This window comes from Cyanistes caeruleus, chromosome 3, assembly GCF_971803275.1.
Source record: "Cyanistes caeruleus chromosome 3, bCyaCae1.hap1.1, whole genome shotgun sequence".
Lineage (NCBI taxonomy): Eukaryota > Metazoa > Chordata > Aves > Passeriformes > Paridae > Cyanistes > Cyanistes caeruleus.
The window spans coordinates 93,129,539-93,151,641 of NC_141703.1; the positions used below are offsets into that span (position 1 = coordinate 93,129,539).

Sequence of the window (22,103 nt, forward strand, 5' to 3'; positions counted from 1 at the left end):
ACAAAGGGGCTGAAGAGCCCTTCACAGGTCATTTGGTCTCATAGCCTGGCAGCTATATCCTTCAGCAGGACACAAATGTGTCACCCTAGGGACTGGGCAGTGACTCATCACACTCCTCCAGTGCCATCCACAGAGTTGCCATGGGGCAGCCACAGCCTGGGTTAAAGGCAGTGGTGCTGATTAGTCCCATCAAGTCCTGCAGGGGCACTTTCACCATCCCCAGCCAGGCTAAAGATGGTACTCTCACCCCTTGCACCTGATGGGGATGAGGGCTTTCTGCAGCACCTCTCCCTCCTACCACTGTCACCCTCAAAGAGATTGGCAAAACTACAGGCAGGAGAGATGATCCAGGCAGCCCAACACATACTTCTGAAGTAAATTCTTAAAAATAGGTGGATAAACCCTGCTCTCCCCAGGATCTCCCCTTTACCTTGCCCACATACAAGCCGCCCTGTGGCCACCCTGACCTGTGGGTACACAAAGAGGAAGGACACTTTATCTCCTCCTGGTAGAGCCACAAGTCATACCTGCAGCAAAGGGAAACCTCAGCCCTGCTACTGAGCTTCCTGCACCCTCCTGACAGCTCCTTGTGAGCTCCATTTGCTGTGCCAGAGTGTGTGGTGGGCACAACCCGATCTCCAGAGAGAGAAGATCCACTGGCATCACAGTGACTACAGTCTGAGGAGAGCTGTGCCTCAGAGACTTGACCTCAGCCCTCAAGGGAAGCCACATCGCAGAGGTGTGCCAGGGTCAGTAGCTGTGCCATGGCCATTCGTGCTGGCAGTGGTCCCTGGAGAAGGATGCTTCCAAATATTAGTCTCTTTTCCAGCCTCCTCCCAGCTTACCTTCCTCTCAGGTTTAAGGTAGTTTATCTAAAGACTTTTATTTTTTTTAAACCTCCCCCTTCTTAAAATCATCTCTGCTTTGATATTTTTTTTCAACTCTTTGTTTTGTTGTTCGGGTGGTTTTTTTTAAAAAATGACAACTTTCTATCTGCTGGGCAAACAACCCCGGCCGAGGCACCTCCCTGCTCTCGCCCGCATCACCGGCTCCCCTGGATTCCCGGGCTCCCGGGGCTCCCAGCTCCCCTGGATTCCCGGGCTCCCGGGGCTCCCAGCTCCCCTGGATTCCCGGGGCTCCCTGGGCTCCCTCGGCTCCCAGCTCCCCTGGATTCCCGGGCTCCCAGCTCCCCGGGCTCCCCGGGCTCCCAGCTCCCCTGGATTCCCGGGCTCCCAGCTCCCCTGGATTCCCGGGCTCCCAGCTCCCCGGGCTCCCCGGGCTCCCAGCTCCCCTGGATTCCCGGGCTCCCAGCTCCCCTGGATTCCCGGGCTCCCTGTCGCCTCCCGACAGGAGCAGGTCCATCCCTCAGCAAAGCACGCCCTTGCTGCGGACCCCGGCTCCAAATTCCGCCCAGCCGCCCCCGGCTGCGTCCCTTGAGGAGAAGGACAACCTCTGGAGGCCCTGGGGAGGGCAGGGGGAGCGCAGCCCGGCCCGGCCGCCCCGCTCCGGGCACGGCGGGGTCCCGGGGCAGGGGGCGGGCGGGAGGAGGTGGCCAGCCCGGTCCCGCCCCGCGGCTCCGCGCCGGGCACGGCGGCAGGAGGGAGCGGGTCGGGCCGGGAGGCAGCGGGACCGGGGACCAGGAGCGGGACCGAGCTGTGCTCGGCGGCGGCACGGCCCGACGGGCCGGGGGTAAGTCCTGACTGCTGCCTCCCGCTCCCCTCCCGCCCGCTGCCGGCAGTCCCTGCTCCCGCAGCCCCCCGCCTCCCTCCGTGCCCGGTGTCCCCTCGGCCGGGCCGGGGCACACGGCAGCCGGGCCGGGGCAGCGCGGGGAGCGGCGCGGATCCCTCGGGATCCCCTCGGGAGCCGAGCCGAGCGGAGCGGAGCGGCGGCCGCAGCTGGAGACGAGCCCAAAGCCGCCGCCACGCCGGGACCCTGCGCTCGGAACCCCAACCCTTCCCCGCAGCTGGACCTGCCGTGCGGGCCGGGACAGGCGCCCCGACCCATCCTAAACGGAGACCCACGGGAGGAGCGTCCTTCCCCCCGCCCTTTCCCCCTCCCTCCGCTCTTCCCCGCGGCTGAGACACTTGTCCCCATAGCACTTTGTCACCCCGTTAGCAGGTGGGTGTCCTGCCACCCCTCTGTGAGGGTGTCCGGGTACGCTGGTACGTGCCTGCATTGGCAGCGCCCCGGCCGGAGTGAGCAGGGCTGGGAAGGAGGGGAGGCTAGGGGGATGGAGAACAGTCCGGGGATGAGGGACCTGGCGGGGCTGGGAGGGATCTCGGTAGGGAAGACCGACTTTGGGATGAGAGTCGAAGGTAGTGCTCATGGATATAAGGAACAGGAGACAAGACAGGAAACCCACAGCCGAGCGGTGTATTGGGATGTCTTATGCCTTCTGGTTATATATATTATGGGTGATGTTTTGTTCATTTCCCTGTTCTGGCCTTGCTTATCAGCTAGGCAGCTGCCTTTTCCAGCACTACAGAACCAGCCTTTCCTGGCTCCAGACAGTACAGAATTCCCAGACTGGGAACTGTGTCCATGCAAGGGACACAGTGAAATGAATCCTGTCTTTGGGTGGCTGCAGCACAACTGTTTTATGAACAATCCTGGACTCAGCACTTGTAGCACTCATGCTACAAGAGATCTTCATGACCCAGTGGAAAGCTTAACTTCTTTGTCATGGTCAGGCAGAAGAAAGCTAGAGGAGACAAGCACAAGCTGTAAGAGATTGTTTCACCCCTGTTCTGAGGGACCTGTGTTCACAGGACATGGGGAAGTTCAGTTTCCATCTCATTCAACCCTTGTCCTCTCCCAGCTACAAAATATCAGAGGAGAGTGGCGCCAGTTTTAAGGATGAGTAAATCCCAAGGGGCTGGAGCAATTTATTACCTATTGCACAGCTACTCTTCCAGGAGTATAGCTGTGCAGCATCTGTGCATCACAGATGCTGCTGTTCGAGGGGTGAGGTGAAACAGAGTAATATTTATACCACTGGCATTGCAGTGTTTTGTCCTTGCTTTTCATACCTGTCATACCTGATGATGAGTTCAGCAACAGGAGCAGTAGCAAAGGATAAGAAGGTACAAGCCATTAAATGTCATGGAACAGCCTCGGTACAGCAGCTTTCATATTTGTGGGAAAAAATCCTCCTCTTAAATCAAGGAAGGGTAGGTTACTGAGAGCAGACTTGAATCTATTGTAAGAAAAAGAAATGCAGAGCACCCTGCAAGCATCTTTCCATTGTTTCATCCCAAACATCAAGCTGGTTTGCTTTCCAGCACAGGAGGCACATCTTCTGGCAAGGCATGGAAAACACAGAGCACAGTATGGATGGAATGGGAACACACCAGCAGTCAACCCTTTACCAAGGCAGGCAGGGCTTGGGACATGCTGCAGGAAAGGAGGAATTCTGGAGGTGGTGCTTGCTGCCAGGCAGCCAGGGATCAAGAGGCTCTGCCAGGCTGCCAAGCACTCGAGTGTGTGAAGTTACTGAAGACATTTCTTGATGAGAGAAGGAAGAGGATACTTTCCAGAAGAAAAGATAAAAGTTACAAATTTTGGCCAAGCCCTAGTGTGTTTGGGTAACTGCATTGGGTCTTCCTCATCATTTCAAATTGTTGTCTTGGAGGCTGCACTCTTTCCAGAGCTGACTTGTACTGTGGCGTGACTTTGGTGCATCTCAAAACCATTTTCCCCTTTCCAAACTGCTGTATTGGTTGCTAAGATCCACCTTCCACAGGCACACAGGAGGTGAAATCTTGCATTCCTTGATTCCCTTGGTTTAGTTTCAATGAAAAACAGAACAAGCCGAGCAAATATTTAAGCAAAGCTCTGCCCATATATGAGCAGAAAAAAGACCTCTCTGATTGGGAGAATTCATAAGGAAAGTATAAAAAACATACCAGTACCCAAAGGAGGTACTGTTCTCCACAGTTATTGCAGAGCTTTGATTTTCACTCCTCTGTTTCTTTCTCTTTGCAGTGGCAGCCCCATGGCTCTCTTCACCAGAGCCAGCAGCCATCCTAACACAACAGACCCCGTTCCCTGTGGGGCAAACAGCACCACAGAGCCTGAGCTGCCCCATTCACACGCCTACTACGCCCTCTGCTACTGCATCTTGATTCTGGCCATCATCTTTGGGAATGTGCTGGTCTGCTTGGCTGTGCTGAGGGAACGCACCTTGCAAACCACCACCAACTACCTCGTGGTGAGCCTGGCAGTGGCAGATCTGCTGGTGGCTACTTTGGTGATGCCATGGATGGTGTACCTGGAGGTGAGTACCTCTCAGGAATGATTAGCAGAATTTCACCACATCACTGCATGCTTGGTCATGTTCCTAATGAGGGCAGTAGCAACATTTATTCTGATCTGTGTGGAACGGCCCTGGAGCTGTCCTGCAGGCTGTGTACTGCTTGGGTGTGCTGCATGGAATGATTAAATGAAAAAGGAATAAGTGGGGGGGGGGGGCAGGGAGGAAGCCATCCCAGCAAGATAGAATTAGACTCTTCAGTTTGATTGCAACTAAAAAATATTAAAAGTCAAGCTTTATTTCGGACTGGAATAGTCTATCAGCTCAAGTGCATTCCAATCCTTAATGAAATCACATTATGCTTTGCTTTAGAAAATACTTGGCACTCAGCCTCGCTGTGGACAGGGTGGGACTGAGGCACATCTGCAGAGCAGCCTCTGCCCCATGCAATGCCTTAGTCATGATTTGTGAGCACAACAGTAGGTCTATTTCCTAGTTGTGTTTGTAGACCCATTCAAGACTAATTTCTGTCTGTGGAACTTGAATAATCAAAGCAGCTGATGCAAGAGTCATCCAAACAACAGAGAAAAGAGCTCATACACATCCCAAACCTGAACTCCCAATCCTGGCATTGCACAGCACTTCCTATGGAACTGGGCTGTCAGACTCCAGCAAGACTGAGATTTAAAAAACAGTCCAAAAAGCCCCAAAGTTTTTTTCAGTATTTGCTGCTGTTTATGGATCAGCGAGGCCATCAGTGAAGCAGAAATGGCATCATGCTTCAATACACCATGAGCCTTGAAATTGCCAAAAAATCATTCAGTCCCTAAAACTGTGTAGAATACCTATTCATCTACTTAAGGTTTGCCAAACCAGACTTCAGAACTGGCCCTTATTTATGGAGAAGCTTAAGGTGGATGAATGCCTCAAATTTAAATTCCGCTTGTGAAGTTTGTGCTTTACACTTCATTTTTAGAGTCATCAGTGGCCATGAAATGTGTTATTTTATCAATCATGCAGACAAGAACTGTCTCTTTCTGGGAAATCTTTTGGGAAGGCTGTGACAGAGCAGCAACAGGAACATTTTATAGTCTCAAAATCCTCATCTCCACTTAAGGAAGGAGGTTTCTGGCACAGAAGTGCTAATCAGCAGTGTGTCTAGCAATCTTCTGGGGGCCACCATGTAGGTGTGACACACCAATACTGCTGCCCTCTTCTTTACTGATCGCTGGTGCTATGGCTGCTGAAGCTCACCAAGGTTTCCAAGACAGTGGCAGCAGGGTGTCCTGCCCCCTGGAATTTGAGGGAATTAAACATCATGCTTTGCAGTCATTGCATAGTTGGAGGAGGGCATGCGGCAGCTTGGCTGGGAACACCCTCCTCAGTCTTCTCACAATGTCCAGTTCTACCTCCAGAGGGGAAGAAAGCTTCAGGAGAAGGTTTTCACTGAGGTCTAATCTGCTGAGACTGTGTGGGAGTCTCCTCATCTTGTCCCTCACATGGGAGCAGTGAGACCTAAGCTGCTGTGTGAGCTCAGGAGCTGCACTGGACTGGTGTCAGAGGGAGGACAGAGCTGAGTTCCTGCAGCTCAGCAGTCCTGACCACCAGTGCTCTTTGCACTGCCACCACACAGACCCAGGAGCAGCCATCTCACAGCTGCAGGAGCCAGCAGCAGCCCCAAGCATCAGCTCTCAAACACAAAACTCCTCAGGGAGCCTGCTCAGATGCACTTTCATGCAGGCTTTCATGCCTACCATGGCCTGATGCAACTTGTTTTCCTACTTTCCTATCCATGTGCTTCTCAGTGTGGCATCCCCATTCCTATCTGAATTGTGGAGATTCTGTTGCTTATTTTAAGAATTCAGGAGAGTGGTGGAGATGCATAAGTTAAAAAAAAAATAATCATTGCGCATTCATAAACTGGAAAGCTTCCTATAGAGTTTGGAAGTTAAAAATAATAACAGCACAATTTTTTAGATAAAGCAGACTGGTCGTTAAGGAAGATTAGGTGAAAACCTGACCTGAATAGTCTATAGGGATCTTTAGCATTGTGTTTGATAGAGCCAGGATTTCACCCTGGACACTCTTCTACTGCATAATCACCGAGTGGTAATGAGAGATTGTATAGCTCATCTCTCTGCAGTTGCTCTCATCAGCTGTAAGAGAATAATGTTTGACCATCCACCTCGCCCAGACAGATGTGAAGATTCATTCAATTAATACCTGGGATATCCTTTGAGATTCCTGGACAAAAAGCACCAGAGGGATAAAGAACAGGTACCCTGCTAGCACTTGAAAACCAGAAATGCAGACTAGCAGGTTCTAGCTGCTGTAGCAAAGATGATTAGAACAGAGCAATAAAAGGAAGAGCAGAAATAGAAATTTTTAAAATTCTGAACGAGGCATATAAAAAAAAGGCTTTTCTTCACTGTTAAATTATGGAATAAATTCTGGGTTTGTATACCCCACAGGTAAATATTAACTACTTCAGCAACTCCAGCAGAGCTACTCTCCAATTTAAAAGTGTCAAGTGAGAATGGGTTTTAAGCCCAAACATTTTGATCTGTCAAGTATCCTCTTACACCAGCTACAGTCCAGTATGCAGGTAGTGTGATCTGATAGCATCATCCTGAGAGGGCTCACTTCTGAGCTTTCCCTACCAGCACCTTCTTCAGTTTTTATGGTTCACATTCTTGAGCTCAGCATTTCAGTGTGTTCAGGACCTCAGTAAAGTAATTTAACTCCCTCAGTTAAGTGCTTGTTCATCTGCTGGGTTAGCAGCAGCTGCCTTTCATGTGAACATCTGCCTCTGGCTTGGTGAAATATTCTTTAGACTCCACAGCTCACACAGAAACTGCATTGCCTTTTGCCTCAAACTGCAGACACATCCCTTACTGGGTCCCACTGCTAAGGCTTCCAACTTTTTTTTTTTTTTTTTTTTTAATATATCTTGAGGTGGTCAAGCAGATCTCAAACTATGAAACTAAAGTAAAACCAGTGTAGTGTCTCTCTGGAAGCTGAACCTACCTATTAAGGTCCCTAATCTCAGATGGACAGCCTTCAGTTTGCATGTCTTGTAGTTTATCTAACTGTGCAGAAAAGCTCAATGGTTTTGACTTCTTTTTTCCCTTTACATACTTCTTTATAAGAAAACAATGGAGCGCTATCATTATCAAGAGAACTGGAGAAGAAAGCACAGTTCCCTTCTGCATTCTGCAAGCTAATTCCCATTTCCCTCCTCTGAATTAATTTAGGGTCAGAGGGTCTAATGGAAGACTGCCTCATTCAATACCTGATTTCTGAAATGTAGCAGCTGGGTCCAGCAGAGAACACCCTAAAGACACAGCTCACCTCAGCAAGTTTCAGTGCCCATGTGTGGGAATGCTGCCACTATGAAAACCATTTAAATTTCTCAGGATTATTTCTTAAACAATTCTCACAGAGTGCATTTTGTATTTAGGATGCAGGGGGCTGCATCCTTCCTAGGCACCAACACTCACAGGGTTGAGCCACTGCCTGAGAAGCCAAGCTTACTTGTGGCACCCTCTCCAGTATGGGCTGGGGTGGGCATTTTTGAATGGATTTTGAAAAACTCCAAGGATAGATCCTGCACAGACTTACCAAGCAACTGGCTCCACTGTCCCTGTAGTCAGAAAAATAACCTTCATAACCAGTTTGTACCTTTCTTCCAGCTCATTCCTGTTGCTTCTTGTCCTCCCACCGCACCACTGCTGTGAGAAACCTGGGTCCATCTTCTTAACACTTGCCTTCAACCTTTTCAATAACCTCCCACTAGGCACTAGAGGGCTGTTATTCTCCCACCCCTCAAATCCATCTTTTTTCCAGACTGAAAAAGTCCTGCTCCCTTAGCTGGTCCTCACAGGATTGTTCTGGTGGCTCTCCACTCGACTCACTCCTGTTTATCAATGTTTTTCCTCTACTGATGCCTCAAAACCAGATGTTGTCTAAATGTAAGCAGAGAGACCAGGAAGTAGTGGCAGTTTCTGACAGCTTCCCAGGATCCAGCTGAAACAGCAGGATCTACAGGGCTGAAGGCTAAAATCCAGGCTCCCTCCCAAGCATGGACTTTCCCCCTTTTTTCTCTCCTACTCCCCCATCCAGCACTGCACTGGGTTTGTTTGCAGTTGAAGAAGGAGGCAGCCTGCCCTCCATCTCCTACGAGCAATGGGAAAGGAGGCAGACACCTCCCTCAGAATCAGGCTGTCATCCCAACCCCAAGGCAAGCAGGGCCACACAGTGTTTGGAGCATGCTTGTCAATCCAAAAGATCCTTGTCAAGAACTTGGTGGCTGCTCCAAAACCCACTTTTCTCCAAAGCTAAGACTGCCTGTGGCTGAGCTTTCACAACCACACACTTCAGATGAAAAATTCAAAACAAGCAGAACAGCTTGGTAGCAACTCAAGCCCCTTTATCTGAATAGCCTGTGAGTTCTCACTCAGATCTAATAATCAAAATCTGTAACTGAGATAAGAAGTCAAATGAGGTTTTTGAGAAGCCTTAGTCTCAGATCTCAGTTTCATACATAAATGCAAAAACTTGCAGCACTTTTCCAGCTCGCTGCCTGTAAGAGCACTCTGGCAGCTAAGCTGAGAAAGATTTACAGCCCTTAGATTTTCTCAGATAATCATTAATCAGAGGATAAATACAGTGATATCAAACTTAAATCAATTTATCATGCTAGGCCTTGAGAGGAGAGATAGCTGCTATTTCTTCTCCCTGCCTCCTTTTGTGAGAGCAAATAAAGGATTGAAATGAAAGTGAGGCTCCTTCTCCACGACCTACTGCTGCGTTATCTTGCACTCAGCACAGGTGCCTCAGTTTCCCTCTGCCCATCACTGTGGACATGAACTCCTCCAGCTGCTGAGATACTTGGAGGAGAGCAGCTCCTTACACATAACTTGCCAGGACCTGGTGCAGAGCAAGGCTGACAGTTTTGTGTTGCTGGTGCAGGTGACCGGAGGGGTCTGGACGTTCAGCCGTATCTGTTGCGATATCTTTGTCACCATGGATGTGATGATGTGCACAGCCAGCATTCTGAACCTCTGTGCCATCAGCATTGACAGGTGAGACACAACAGCATCCAGGGCGACGGTCTGGGTATGGGGGCCAGCCCTGTGCCCCAGTGGAGCAGGGAAAAAGAAGTGGGGTGAGCACAGGCAGCATCGGTGTCTTCAGAACAGCAAACCCCTGGAGGTCTGTCCCTGCCACTGCTGCTGTCAGCGTGGCTCTGCTCACGCTGTGCAAGAAGAGGTCTGCACTGGAGGGCAGGGAGACACAAGCAATAAAACATCCCAGTAGATGGTTAACCACATCCTCGAGCTTTTTAAAGGCAGGAACCACAATTGGTGATCCAGCTCCCACCGAGTGCCAAAGAGGGTTTCTCCTACTGGAGATCTCACTCGTGAAGCTTTATTAAACCAAATCCTGGCATATACACAGGGAGAGATGAAGATTATTGCTGTGTAATATTGAGCTTTGCTTTGGTTCTCTGCATTTTAAAACTGAGCCTATTTTAAGCAATGCTGAGGGCTGGGAGCCAAGACCTTGGCACATGTGATCCTACTGGGACCAAGGAGTGGGAGAAGGGAAAAATACTGCGCGCTGTACCTTTGTGAAGTGTAGTTCAAGGATAATAATGCAAGACAGCTCTCAATGCTGCGTTGGTCCGGTGTTCCTCCATGGGAATCTGTATCCCCATTTCAGTTTGGCTCTGTCTGCAAGGAGCAGCCCCCAGGCTCTCCTAAAGATGAGACTCCTGTGCCTTCCAAATCCTTGCCCTGCTGAGCTGCATCTCCTGGGGCACCCCAGCAGCTGAAGGTCCTTGACACCTGCCCCTTGGCAACCCTCTGTCTGTCAGGCTAGCACCAGACCAGGCAGCTGAGACAGAGTTCAGTAGTTTGTGTTTACTCCAGGGAGTGCTCTTGCACAGCAGTGCCCATATAGCTTTAGGGGCTTGAGGGTTAGGGATTTCCTGGGGTTTCTTGATCCATCTGGTAGCCCAAACCCTGTAGCTTCACATGCTGTGAGTTCTGCTGAGCGTTTCTCTGCACTGCTGCCAACTAACTGTGATTTCCTCTCTTCTGCCCCTCCATGCCCCACTTACCATTTCTACAAATCGCTGATCCCATCATCTTATTTTCTTTAATTTCCTCTTCTATTTCTTCACCACATTCACCATCATGTTCCCTGTGCTGCTTTCACTGCTCCTCTTGAAAACCTGCTCCTTTCCCTCCCTCCTGCCTCCGTCTCCTCTTCCCGGGGCTGGTTTGCTCTGCAGATACACCGCAGTGGTGAAACCAGTTCAGTACCAGTACAGCACTGGGCAGAGCTCCTGCAGGAGGGTCTCCCTCATGATTGTGATAGTCTGGATGCTGGCCTTTGCAGTGTCATGCCCTCTGCTCTTTGGCTTCAATACTACAGGTAGGTGATTCCCTGAACAGTAGCACGCAGGAGGGGTTGGCAGTGGAGCTGCCCTGTGTATGGCCAGCTCATTTAACATGGGTCCTGAAGATTTGCCAAGTTACAGGAAATTCTAAGGAACTTGAAAGCACACTATGAAGGGAGAGAAAAATCCCCATGTGCTCTTATCTATAAACTTGCCATTTGCTCAGGCAGACACTGACTGTTGCTCTAAAGGGCAAACCCGCCTGCTCTACTGCCAGATCAATGCCCATCAAGGTGTCCAGGTCTTCAGATTCCCATCAAACAATCACTGTGAGCACACAGAGCAAAATGTACAGCACATAGAGCACACACACACCAGACTTAATGGTGTCTTGCTGATATCAACAGGTTCAGAAGCACAGTTTTGACTGATACAGAGCACATTTCTAAACAGCAAGGATTGCATATTAGCGTTGCTTGTTAGAAACCTCCTTCCTATCCCACTGGCTGTCTGCTTCCTTAACTAATCCCTTGAGGAGGGCAGGGAATTTAGCCTCCACCTTGGAAGCAGGTTGGTCTTTTTCCTGTTCCTCAGCTAGGGTAACACAGTGTCCCTGGAGGCAGAGGAGCAAGGGAGCCTTCCTTCCCACTGAGTCATAGGCAGAAGCCTCTGCTCCCCCTCCACCCTCTGCAGTGCTTGAGGCAGGAAAGGGATGGGAGTGGGAAATTCTGCTGCCCCCCTCTGCCTGGTTCAGACAGATAGGGGTGAATGCACACTCTGCATCTAGACAGCTCAGAGGCTGTCAAAGGAATGGGAGAAAGGATGGGAATAGACACGAGAGAACAGAGCTGTTGGCCAGAAAAGCAGGCAGATGATGCTGGCTAATGCTAGATGGCCCTGTGTTGAGTTCATTTTAAGCATCACTTAGGTTATGGGGTAAGCCAGAGTATAATCTGCACTCCTTAGACTGCTTTTGCCCCCAACCACCTTTTGTCTCACTTTGCCAACACATCAGAGCCTCCTTGTACTAAACTGAATCAGCTCAGCTACTCCTCTCTCTCTTCTCCTCCCCAGGGGATCCCAGTGTCTGTTCCATATCCAACCCTAGTTTCGTCATCTACTCCTCTTTGGTGTCCTTCTACCTCCCCTTCATGGTGACCCTGCTGCTCTATGTCCGGATTTACCTCGTGCTCAGACAGAGGCAAAAGAAGCGAACCCTCACCCGGCAGGGCAGCCAGAGCGCCAGCACCAAACCGTGTTATGCACACCAAGTAAGCCACACAAACCCAGTAGGAGCTGTCAAAAAGGACAGGAATGCATCATCTCCTCTCCTCAAAGGGTTAAAACACAAACCAGAAAGCATAAGGAAGGACATGACATGTTTTCATCCCATCCCTCGCTCATGCACCATGATATTTGAGGCACAGAAGCTGCAGTTAAATCCTTTTCAGACCTCTAGAATGATGTTCCCTGTGTATCTCTGCCCTCTAGAAGTGGCAGGTAGATAAGAGCACAGCCTACTTCAGTATTTCCTCAGAGCAGGGTTTTCTCAGCCATGCATAAGTCTGAGTAATTTCTTCATTTATTGATTTTAATGTCTTCATTTATTGATTTTTGCTCTATGAAGCTTCATTCTCAGGGCTTCACAGGCTTTAACCTCTGTTATTAAAATACAAAACCCTCTTCATCTGACAGTCTTAAGAGGTCAAAATACTCATGGTGCATGCAGCATTTGTTCCACTGACCTTTCTAGATGAAATATCTGCAACCATGGGAACCAACACAACAGCTTGAAAGGAATTACCTGGTCATGCATATCCACTCTTTTCACCCATTTTTGCACAGCGAGGCTACATTAAAAGGGTGGGGATGCTGAGGGGAGCAGGGCCAACACAAAAACACAGGTGAGAGGTTAGCAGAGCAGGTAGTTCTGCTCTTACTGTTCTCATGCTTCTCCTTGGTGGGATGGAGGCAAAGAGCTGTCAACTGCTGCTTCACCCCCGGGTCAGCCCAGAGGACGTGGTGCAATGTAAGAGGCAAGTGAGGCTGAGGATATCTCCAACTTCCTTCATGATCCTCTGGCCCAGTGAGCAGTTTGGATGGTTTCCAGTTCCTCTGTGGCATCCTCTTTTGCAGGAACACATGGAGAGGAGAGCTTTGCCAAACAGATGCCAAGGCACGTTTTCCCCCTGTCTCTCGCTCAAATGCACAGGCCAGGAGATGTCTACAAAAAGGAGGTTGCTGACTGTCTTCAGCCTGCAGCGCTACCGAAGCTTCTGCCACGAGGCATCCCTCACCAAGGCACCAGAGACTACCCAAAACAGCAGGTGGGAAGGGAGGAGGAGCACGAAGCCAGCAGTGGAGGTTCGGAGGCTCAGCAATGGTGGAACCATCAGCAGCTTGAGGCTGGCACAGCAGCAGCCCCGACTGATCCAGCTGCGGGAGAGGAAGGCTACACAGATGCTGGCAATTGTCCTGGGTGAGTGAGAGCAATTCTGCCTGTGGGTGCAAGGGGTGATGATTTGGGACTTCCAGGAACACAGAATCGCCTCATACAGTATTGAGATTTTTTTTAAAAAATGCAAGCTGGGCCTTGGCTTCAGCTGTTATGGCTTCACAACCTCAGGAGAGACAGTAGTAGGACATTTAGGGATCTAGAATAATGCTTCCAAATGTTGAGAGCCACGTATGTTAGTGTTCTATATACTGTGTTTTGTTACCCTTGTGTTTAAAATCAGTGGCCAACAAGCCCTACCAGAGGGAGCAACAGCCAATACCTTTGCTTTTCCTTTTCCTTTGTTTTACTATTGCAAGGCTGGAGCAATCTTTAGTTTCCATACATGCAGAAGCTCTTAGATCTGATTACAGAAGGGGAAACTGAGGCAAGGAGCCGCAGAGGAACCAGATGATACAGCTGGGTAGAGAAGCCAGGTGTCCCTGTCACCTGCTGTGGTCACCAGGTTCACTGTTCCCCCCCATTAACTCAGTAGTAGCACAGAAATAACAGCAACCCTCATCCTGACTGATTAAAGCCAGCTTTCTGGATGAAGCTTTCCCTCAAAGTTGTGGCCACTTGCTTTTGTCTGTCATCAGGCCACTTCTGAAGCCTTATCCATTCACAAAGCTGGTCCCAAGTAGTCTGAGATTTTGCCAAATCCCTCTGTGTTAGGAATGAACGTGGCCTTTTGTTTTGTTTGTGAAATACAGGAACATCATGGAAATAACGAGGGGGTGGAGGGAGAGGCCACCAGTGCAGGCTCCTTTCCAAATAGTTGCTGCTTGAAACTTGCAGATTGTTTTCTGCTTCTCTCTAAACCCAGGGACATTCATAGTCTGCTGGCTGCCCTTCTTCTTGATTCACATCCTCAACGCCCACTGCCCATCCTGCCACGTGCCTCCGGGGCTTTACAGTGCCAGCACCTGGCTCGGATACGTCAACAGCGCCCTCAACCCCATCATCTACACAACTTTCAACACTGACTTCCGCAAAGCCTTCCTCAAGATCCTCTGCTGCTGACTGTGGGGCCACACCGGGCTGCACAGGTCTGCAGCAGCCCCCTGGGAGGAGGAAAAGACAGGGACAAGCCAGTGAGTCCCTCAGCGCTGGGCACAGCCCCGGGTGAGCAGCAGATCATCCGCCGCAGAGCATCACTCCTGGGAGCTGACAGGTTTGCAGGGCACATGCGACCCAAACGCAGCTGGCATCCCTCATCTCAGCTGCCTACATGCTGGAAATGCATTTGCCCTCCCACAGCTGGAACCTGAGCGTACAAAAGGCACCGTACAAAAGGCACCCAGCTCATGCACAGCAGTCCTAGTAAGAGGACAGAACTTGACCTCTTTGATAAAGATCCTGATCTCTTCAGTCAGGAGTCAAGACTAAAAATTGGACTAGGGAACTTAGAAAAGGAGCTTTCCTGTTTTTTCCATCAAAAGGTTTGCTGGTAAAACTGGGTCAGTCTAAGTTTCTAGAGAAAATTGCCCTAGTTGGAAATGAAATCTTCCCTTGTGCTGCCAGCTTCTATTTTACTGTTCCTTGCAAGGTAGAGAGGAGGCTGCCCTGCCTCTGGTAGGTCAGCTCACATGAGAAGTGCAACACTACCCCAGGGTCCCCTCTCCTCCTGACCCAAGGACCAGTGATAGATTGGGCACTACTTAACTACCACACACCCCAATGAGCTCCTGGGGCCACTTAGGCAACCAGGCTCTTGATAGCTGCCATAGAGTCGAACCTCTTTTGTCAGCTGGTTGCATGCACCATCTCAAAACTTGTTCACGATCTTATTGGAACCAGTCTTCACCTGTGCTCCTCACCTGACAGCAGCACTGCTAGATTTAGGGTTTGTACCACCTGGCTGCTGCAATAACTCTGGTTACAGCCCATACCTGGGGGAGAGCTGTTTCATAACATTCCTCCCAGTAAGAAGGGACATTTGCCTTGGGATCAGCCCCAGGACTCTCCCTGACTCCCCATGCCAATACTCCTGTCATCATATATGGCATCTGTGTATCCCAGCATCCAGGAGCTGGCCAAATAACAGCCCTGCCACGGTCTCCTTTCCCAGCAAAGCCATCTCCAGTAGTTCCTGGATGAAAAAACCACACCAGTCCCGATGTACCCTAAGCTGGTCTCGTGTCAGGGCACTGTAATGCTCTTCCCCTCATATAGACAAACCTGGCATGGCCAGAGAGCCTCAACATGGTTCTCTCATTTTGCCCCCTTGCTGTACTGGATCAGAGGCTTCAGCTCTCACTCCCAGGACTTGGCTTAGCTGTGCTGTCAGCCACGCTCGTTTGATAGCTTTGGGCATAACTCTGTGTGCTGCTCCTGCCTGTGTCCATGCCACAGCTTCTCCATCTGGAAAGAGCTTCCTTTCTTTCCTAATATGAAACCAAAATCGTTGTCCTCTGTCTCCAGAGCCCACAGTAGAGCTCTAGATGCTGCTTTGGTTTGTCTGGGTTTTGGGAGGAGGATCTTGTGGAGAGCATGTGTCATTTGCCTGGGCAGGTGCCCTCCATACTGCATTGTAACTGCCTTAAACCAATAAAACACAAGTGTAATTGGAAGTTTTGGTATCTTTGTGGTGAATGTGCCTCCTTCCATAAGTCTTTTGTCACCTGTAGCCCTCTTAACACTTCCCCTGTAAAAAATTATCATCCACCTGAACACCCACAAGAACTCTTTATTATTACTTGCAACTGGGAAAGAAATCAAAGGCTGCTGTAAGCACTTCCAGCAGATGAATTCTGGAAATATGCTCAATTAGTTTCCCATCTATGCCAGGCAGACATGCAGTAGTGTTACTCCATCTGCCCAAAGATACTGGATAGCATGGGAGGCACTCAGCACACAGGATGGGGAGGTATGGATCGAGTGAACCAACCTGTGAACAGATTGCCACTCAAGGAACTCTCATTAAGATGCTTCATAACAGACACCACCAGTCCAGTTGCTTTTGTATAACAATTGTCAGAAAGGAGGAACTGAAAAGAAAGATCTTTTAAAGGATGAGTAGGTTCTTTTCAAGACCTGGCCTAGCATCTCTCAGGGGTCAGTTTGATCCTACTTGAATCTGAACTGGTTCTTAAAGGAGTGATTCCCAAGATGATTCAGGATAGAGGTAAGAACAGGAGGTGTGGCAGAAGACTAAGCAGCATTTTGGTGTCCACACATCTATAAGGGATGGGGAAAATTATGTATCTAAACATCTAAACATATGGTCCTTTCTTTACTGAGATCTGAACTAACAGATCACAGAACTGATTAGGGACAAAAAAAAAAAAAAAAAACAACAAAAAAACCCAAAAAATACCAAAACCACAAACCCTCACAGAATTACAAAATCTCAACTCTGAACAAAAACAATCTCTGTCTCCCCCTCCTTCAAGTGCTGCTTGAGCACCATGCCCAGTTTTACTCTGTTAATACAAACATAGGTGACCCCATAGGAAATGCCAAGGGACAGAAGCAATCAAAGGTGCAAGCAGGTGATGCCCCTCCACCCTCTCCAGCAAGCCAGAGAGATTGCTGAGGGCCCCCCAGGACACACCCCCACTCATTATTTACAGCAGAATAATCTGCATTCCCCTTTTCCAACTGCTCAATATCTCCTACTAACCTTAATTTTCTACATTTTCCTCCTTGGTGTTTTGTTTTCCCTGACTCCACAACAGGCTGGGAGAGGTGAGCTGTGACACTGTGCATTCTGTGAGGATTCATTTACATGCTGATATTCACATTAGAAGAGCCTTTGGGTAATGCAGAAGCCTCCCCTCGTGCAGAGAGGAGAAGGGAGCTCGGGGACAGCCACAGGGCTGGGTGGGTGTGCAGGTGCAGCACGGGGCCCTGCAGTCTGTGCTCACCTGCACCCTGCCCCAGCAGGCAGCTGGAATGGGACACCTCAGGTCCCCTGTGCTGGAAGATGTTTGTAAATGAGGGGAGAGGGCAGCCAGGACGCCGCTCTACCGTAGCTGAGGAGTGTTAAGACCTTTTGGAGATGAAGGAGAGCTGACAACACGCATTGGGAAGATCAGTTCCCCCCCTGAAGTACAAGGCAGCCATCCAAGTACTGCCTGTCTAGACACATTTACAGCACACCTGAGAAATGGACTGAAAGCACCATTTATCCCCTGCATCCACCATCTCCCAGCTCACAGAGCCATAGGCTCAGCTGCAGGAACCCAGATGAATGAGCCACTGAGCCCACACATCCCACAGTTTGCTATTCCAAGTGTACCTGGGGCTCCCCATCTGTGACAGATGTGCCACATGTTGTATGTGTTAAACTTCAGGTCTGGGAAGGAAAACACAGGTTACCCAAGTTACTAAAATCCTAAATGGTATCAGGTACTGAGCAGAAGCCATCCAGAGCTGAAACCAAAATCTCTTATTTTGAGTTTTACACTGTAAAATAGAAAAAAAGAAACCATAAGAACACTCTACCTTGTCAGAGGCAGCAGCAGGCACAACAGGCGCCAGATCATGCAATAATCTTTAAGCAGAAGAGCACAAAGGTCTGTGGGGCAGAAGATAAAACAATCTTCCATGAGAAAAAAGCTGAATTCTGGAAAGGCAAGGAAGTTATGGAGGAGATGGGTTTCACCTGCCATCACAGACCAACGCTCTGCAGGTGACACTGCTCAGTGAATATTCTGCAGGTGCCTTGCAGCAGCTATAGGACACGTTGTTTTAACAATCCCAGCTGCAGCCAGATATTAAAATCTGCATTTACAAACTACAAGGACGAAGCAAAGCCTTGCAGAAAAACATCACTTCCCCAGGTAACCATCCTGAGGGACTGGCCAGACACTCAGCTGAGTTCAGCTGGACCCCACTGTGGGGCTAAGCACAGGGAGCTTCCCCCTTTGGAAGAGGATGGAATACTCCTGCAGTCTCCCTCTCTGAGGGGGATTGGAGTGACAGGGGGTTCTCTGTTCCTAGCTGGGGCCAGCACAACCTGCTCAGGATGGCAGCTCCCCTGGAGGACAGAGCTTGGCTGCAGCTTATTGCTGTTCCTGATGTGATTTTTTGTGAAGAATGTCTAATCAATGCCAGTATTTCAAGGAAGGATCAACAGCCTGCAGGCTGCTGATATGGTAACACTCAGAAAACTACAAATAGGAATTGTGGACAACCCAGAGGACACAGGTAGCAATCTGATTAGTTTCAGCTAAGTGTGTGATGGTTTGCTCACAAAGTGACAGACCCTGGCAGCCTTCAGCCTGCAAACACACCTGGCTGTGAGGTGTCACATCTGACAAGAATGGGCTCATCATTTCTTTCTCTGACCAATGCAAGTATCCCAAATCTGCATGAGCCTTTGAATGAGCCATTGAAGTGAGTTTTTCCTTATCTAATGGTAATAATGAATTAGCAGTAACATAACAATGTCATCTCCTGGCAGTGTTTTGCCACCTGACCTGCTGCCTTATGAGCAAAGGAAGGGTCACAAGACTGTAGGAATTTCAAGGTGAGAGGGATTCAAAACTGTACTCCTTCAAAGTCAGCATCAGCTGCTACGTACCTCTTGCTGAATGACATGAATGTAGAAGATGCATCCCAGACCAATGCTGCCTTTCAATCTCAAAAGCCACTGATCCAGTTATTGTCTGTTACTCCCCAGTTAGTCAATTAGCAGTGACCTTTCTTGTTAAGCCTTCCTGGCATCACTCATGCCACCTTTCCTTGGTTCCTTACTGCCTCAAGTATCAGACATGGGGCCCACCAGCTCTGATGCCAACCACACCTTTCTACAACAGGGATACATTTTCTCCCAGGCCCAGGCCAGGAAATCTCCTGAGCTTCCTTTGTGATTCTGGAAGCAAATCTCTTCCTGACAGACAGTGGTCTCATCTCACCCCTGAATGCCTCTGGAAATGTGAGGCGAAGAAAACCCCTGGGGCCAAAGAAGAAAACGAACATAATTAAAAATTAATTTCAGTATAATGATTTAAGCTTTGTATCTTTGGTGATGTGGGGAAGACCTTTCTGCCTTGCTGCCCTAGGGACTCTTGTCAGTTTTAATAAGTTTTACCACACAGCTGTGAGGATGGCAAATTGAACAGCCCAAATAAAGACCACTTTTCACTGGACAGAAGCACAAATACTGAGGGAATCACATTTCTTTCTCTGTCACAGCAGAAAGGCTGTGGTACAGGTGGACTGCTCACCTTGCCTCAGCTGAGAGGCAGCAGCACTTCTGTCTTTCTGTGGTGGTCAGGTCAAGGCATGTGAGCAGATGGTTGATGCTACAGGACTGCCTTGAATATTTGTGATGGCACTGGCTGTGGGCAGTGGGGGAGGCAAGAGTGTGGGCAAGGTACCAGGCTTGAGTCCAGCACTAAGTACCCCCATCAGCCTCAGCTCTGAAGGCTACCAGCATTACTCTGTGGCCTTTTGCCTTTTTTTGCAGCCACTGCTGAATTCCCTGAACCACAACAGAGCGCTTCTTCCTCCTCAAGATTCATGCAGAACAAGGAATGGAAAAAGGCACGTGCCAGGGGCTTCTGCAACATCTTCTTTATGTTGGCAGTGCTACCCATGGACATACTGCACAGCTCCCACTCTTTTTTGCTGGCCTTGCCAAATCCTTATTATCCTGTTTTCTGATGTTCCTTCCTCCCAGACTCTCCATCTCCTGTTCCCTTTCTTGAAGAGGCTGCATCTCTTTAAAGGCTTTGGCTGCCTGCCAGTCTGTTCTTTCTCATCCTGGTTCCCTCAGCTTTGTCTGAGGAAAGCACTGGCTTTCCTAAGGGCTGGCTTCTTCAGCTGTTTTTCAGCACATAGTACCACTGAAGTTGACATTACTTTGTAGTTCTTTGTACTTTGTAGTACTTTGAACCATACTTTGGTTCCATTCTGGCCTAGGAAGGGCAGTATACAAAAACTCAAGACAGATTTGTAGACTTAGTTGACTTCCAGCAAGATGCTGGCTGCATCAATACCTCCCCTGATTACCTCATCAAAAGGCAAACCAGATGTTTCCCTGTGTAAGGAGAGAGCAGTGAGCACAAAGCATTGCTACAAAGCACCTTCGTGTCATGTGTTGCAACACATCCACCATCTCGGAAAGGCAGCCAGCTCAAGAGCACAAGGTGTCACACACGGAACACAGGAATGGCTCCAGGTACTCTGGCCAAGTTGGAACATTTGGAACAACTCCTTTCTTTGTCTAAGTCTGTGCTGGGCAATTACATATAAGGGCCATGGTTTTTAGGTCTTTTCATGATCAGCACCCTGCAGATCAGACTCTGCAGGTACAGGTAGTAAGATACACCTTGTGCTGCAGAGCCTCTGGCATGAACCACTGCCATTGCCTTTCCCGGTGCATTGGCCACTCCCTTGAGCCAGAAAACGTACTTTACTGTATTTTACACAGTAGCAGGAGGATAGAGAAGACAGAAAGCTGGTTAATCCTGAGCTGTCTGGCAGATCCAAATGCCTTTATTTATAATTACTTTACCTTTGGTCCTCACGAAACAGATTCAGATTTTCAGGCTTCAGAAGTTTGAAATAATCCTGGTTAACCACATAACCCCTTCTCATCCAAAACTGCTTCCCAAAGAGCTCTGCAGGATATTCAGACACACAAATAGCTGTGAACAGAGCAGGCTTTCTCCAAAGATCTTGTAATGATGGGGAGTAAGCAAGGCCAGGAGCTGGAGGAGCTGTGTCAGAAGCATGACGGAGCATTCCACTGTGCTGCACCTTCACCTGACCAATGTAATTAAAACATACAGACAACAAATGTAGGTTTAACCAGGCAGTCCATCATCACCTCATTGTGAGGCAGGAAAGGTGTTGCTTTTCCAAGTCAGTATGTTCCCAGAGAGGAGACTGTGTACTTTCTGACAGACGCCGTTCACATTGGCAACATCAACAGGGAAGCAAGAACATTTTGCTGCATCATTTTTGTGCCAGCACCAACTTTGCCAGCCTAGATCCAACTTCTCAAAAGGCTTAAAATCCATTCTCTTTCTGCCTGAAAAGTCCTGTCATGCCTATAGAATGTGCATAAGAAAGGATGGTAACATGTGCTTGAACATCTTTGATAGTCTGAAGGAGACCTGCACTACCAGAAGAGAGATGAGGTCCCTAGTGAATTATGCAGATCACTCCAGAGTACTACAAATAATGATGATGGCCTGCACCATCATCTATTTCATGTATGCCTTCCACATCACAGAGGAAACAGCTCTGAAATTACTGAGAAAGGTTTAAACGTTTTGTTGAACCCTTTGTCTGCCACCTCAGGTTATGAATCAAAAACCAACAGGGTTTGGGATAAAAAAAAAAAAAAGAGCTACTCAATGCTTAAAAGCACTTCTGAAACACACCTGGAACTAATTTTTCTATGCATAAAATCCCATAATCTGAAAACCTCTGGACCTTAGAGATGTGGAAATAAATTGAACACCCTGCTGGAACATTTCCAGTCTTGGGCAGGTCCTGTGATCCTGCAGAGCCACAGAGGAGCAGACCTAGAAACTGTCAGACAAGGCTGGATATACACTGTGTGGGTCTTGGACACTGTGTCCTAGTGATTTATCCACCCTCCAGGCTGGGGTGGATAAACAGAGGGAGGGGGGGTGGGAAATTACAAGCCTGAAGAAAAGGAGAAAACTTTTTTGTCATAAGCCAATTTGTTATTTTTCCTTAATACTTTTCAAAGCATACCTTAGAAACTGCTAAAGAGTCTGCAACATTAAAATAGCTCTGGAAGGAGGAAGTTACTGTGCAGAATACTGATGAAGTGGTCAGAAAGGCACAGGACTTAACACGAGGCCCTGTCACTAATTCTCATCAGTGTGAAAGGTTTTTCTTTATTAAGGGGAAGATTACACTAAAAGTTGCTAAGGAAAAGATATTCAAGGGTCTAATGCTTTTGTAACATCCCATCTCTTTTGTATTCTGCTCTGCTCTTTCATATTCTGCCCTTTGGGGAT

At 48.8% G+C, this 22,103-nt stretch overlaps 1 protein-coding gene across 2 annotated transcripts; it reads left to right on the plus strand.

Moving 5' to 3' along the window:
- The first annotated feature begins 1,570 nt into the window (after positions 1–1,570).
- On the plus strand, positions 1,571–15,725 carry DRD3 (dopamine receptor D3). 2 transcript variants are annotated; one of them, XM_086882916.1, is made up of 7 exons: positions 1,571–1,689; positions 3,985–4,276; positions 9,224–9,336; positions 10,551–10,693; positions 11,733–11,929; positions 12,795–13,137; positions 13,979–15,725. In XM_086882916.1, the coding sequence occupies exons 2-7, from the start codon at positions 3,995–3,997 to the stop codon at positions 14,173–14,175; spliced, it is 1,275 nt and encodes a 424-aa protein (XP_086739042.1). In that variant the 5' UTR covers positions 1,571–1,689; positions 3,985–3,994; the 3' UTR covers positions 14,176–15,725. The 2 variants fall into 2 exon arrangements, with proteins under 2 accessions (XP_086739042.1, XP_086739043.1); XM_086882917.1 differs by lacking the exon at positions 11,733–11,929.
- Positions 15,726–22,103: the final 6,378 nt, after the last annotated feature.

Bases quoted from the DNA above. Each gene is read 5' to 3' on its own strand.
- DRD3 (XM_086882916.1), top strand. From the start codon at position 3,995: ATGGCTCTCTTCACCAGAGCCAGCAGCCATCCTAACACAACAGACCCC. The intron at 9,337-10,550 runs GTGAGACACAAC...TTTGCTCTGCAG, and splicing joins TGTGCCATCAGCATTGACAG to ATACACCGCAGTGGTGAAAC. The intron at 13,138-13,978 runs GTGAGTGAGAGC...CTCTAAACCCAG, and splicing joins GATGCTGGCAATTGTCCTGG to GGACATTCATAGTCTGCTGG.